The sequence below is a fragment of the Gymnoscopelus braueri genome (assembly GCF_963280865.1).
Source record: "Gymnoscopelus braueri genome assembly, chromosome: 4".
In the NCBI taxonomy this organism is placed as follows: Eukaryota; Metazoa; Chordata; class Actinopteri; order Myctophiformes; family Myctophidae; genus Gymnoscopelus; species Gymnoscopelus braueri.
This window is the reverse complement of record NC_137605.1, coordinates 9,146,894-9,149,393: the sequence shown is the minus strand read 5'-3', so window position 1 is coordinate 9,149,393 and position 2,500 is coordinate 9,146,894. Positions and strand designations below refer to the sequence as shown.

At 35.2% G+C, this 2,500-nt stretch overlaps 1 protein-coding gene across 1 annotated transcript in view; it reads left to right on the top strand.

The window, feature by feature from the left end:
* fam189b (family with sequence similarity 189 member B) overlaps window positions 1–2,500 on the top strand; it is a gene marked incomplete at its 3' end in the record, with an annotated part of 54,650 nt that overhangs the window by 180 nt on the left and 51,970 nt on the right. Inside the window, exon 1 of the mRNA XM_080425721.1 lies at window positions 1–584. This exon is cut by the window's left edge and continues 180 nt beyond it. Within this exon, the coding sequence (XP_080281847.1) occupies window positions 461–584 (124 nt within the window). The 5' untranslated portion in view covers window positions 1–460. The remainder of the gene's footprint in view (window positions 585–2,500) is intronic.

Genomic DNA, 2,500 nt, shown 5'->3' with positions numbered 1-2,500 from the left:
CGAGACAAACCCTCAGAAAACAAGAGACCCATCGAGAGGAATGTATTGGAGTTTAACCCGGTGACACACACTACACTGCAGGAAAAGAAAAGAAAAGAAAAGAAAAAACAACACAAAAAAATATATTTTTTGGGGATCCGACAAGACTGTGAGGTTTTCAAACAACACTAAAAAAAAACACTAAAAGATTGTTTTTTTGGATCCAACAAGTCTGTGAGGTTTTCAAACAACACAAAAAAAAATACAGTTTTTTTGGATCCAGGTCTGTTGTGAGCTTTTAAAAACAACACTAAAACCACAACATTTTAGGTGATCAGGACATAATAATCTTACTCCTCCGGAACACATAAGTAAATAAACATAATCGCAGTTGTTTTCTTTGTGGAAGAAGTGAATAACTCCGTTTTAAAGTTGCTTCAACAACAACAACATTCACAAACAAACTTAACTGTTTCAAACTATGGCGAAAAAGTACGACTTTCTGTTCAAGTTGCTGCTGATCGGAGACAGTGGAGTGGGAAAGACTTGTCTGATCATCCGCTTCGCTGAGGACAACTTCAACTCGACTTATATATCTACCATAGGTATGTATCAGTGGTGGGGAAAAAGTACTCACATTCTTTACTTCAGTGGTTCTCAAACGTTTTCATATCAAGGACCCCCAAATTGACACTTATATTAGCCCGCGGACCCCCATTTCAAAAGATATGCCAGGGACCCCCATAAGAGAAGATTTTTTTATGGCTCTAGCAGTGATTCTCAACCATTTTAATTTCAAGGACCCCCAGTTTGACATGCATTAGGGCTACAGACCCCCATTTAATGGCATTTCTATCACTTGGACCGCAATTTATATTGTAAAATCTATGTCAATTTAACTCTGAGAGTGTACAAATGAGGGTCCATTTGGTTCCATTTGTACACTCTCAGAGTTACAGACCCATAAGGGTCCATTTGGTGCCTAATCTATCATTTAGCTGGGGACCCCCTGGAACTCCCTCAAGGACCCCTGGGGGTCCCCGGACCCCACTTTGAGAACCAATGCTTTACTTGAGTAAAAAGTATCAATACTGCAACTTAGTAATACTCTGTAATTACAAGTGAAAGTCCGGAATTCAAAATTGACTTGAGTGAAAGTGCAAAAGTATTGGTATCAAAATGTACCCATTTCACTAGTTTAAACCGTTTTTTTTTTAAATATATATATATTGCGATGCATTGTCAGCTTGTAGATCTGCTATTTTCAAATGGCTGAAATGTATAGGGCTGAAGCGGTTGATATATTTTGTAATAATAATCGAAATCTACAAAGTAACTAGTAACTAAAGCTGTCAAATAAGTATAGTGGAGTAAAAGCTAAAGTACAATATTTGCCTCTGAGATGTAGTGTAGAAGTAAAACTATTGGAAATACTGAAGAAAGTAAAAATATCTCAAAATTGTACTTAAGTACAGTACTTGAGTAAATGTAGTTACTTTACACCACTGCAATGTACACAACTACACGTAGCCTATATCAACCATATAGGTTGCCTGTATACACATTGTATTATACAATACATAGCCTACACCACCACAGGGTTCTCAAAGGGGTCCGTGAAGGGGTTCCAGGGGGTCCCCAGCATAATGAGTTGAACACTTCACAATCAGTTTATCACTTTAACTCTATTTCCCATAAAAAAATAGCAGATCTTGTAGATTAGCTTTTTTCTTTCTCTTTTTTCCCGAAAAATCTTGAAAACATTTGAAAAATTGGGAATAATTCAGAGTTTTATTTTAAACACAATAATCTTTCCTTCTGGGGGTCCCTGGCACAAAATCTTTTCAGATGGGGGTCTGCGGTCTTAATATTAATTTGGGGGTCCTTGACATGACAATGTTTGAGAACCACATACACAACTTTATATCTATCATAGTATATCTGGTTGATATATTGTATGGTCCTATATGGTCCATAGGTATGTAATACACTACAATATACAACTCCATGTCAACCATAGGGAGCCTATATACAGCCATTACATTATAAGTTATAACACAACAATACATACAATACAATACAACACAACACAGTATACAGTATGTGTCAACCATTACAATATAATAACAATATTATTATACAACACAACAACAGGTATTTTAACTATACTGTAGGTGTACAATACCAGTGGTAGAAGAAGTAGTCAGATATTGTAGCAATACCACAATATAAAAATACTCTGTTACAAGTAAAAGGCCTGTGTTTAAAATGTTACTTGAGTAAAAGTACAAAAGATTGGCATCAAAATAGACTTAAAGTACCAAAAGTAAAAGTATTCAATTGAATTGAATTGAAAATTGAATTGAATTGAATTGAATTGAATTGAAAAAGTAAAAGTACTAAAATGTTTGAAAATAGCAGATCTACAAGCTCGATGCGTCGTGTTGTGAGCTTGTAGATCGTCTATTTTCAAATAGCCTATGTATAAAATAGGGCTAAAGTGGTTAATATATGTATAATT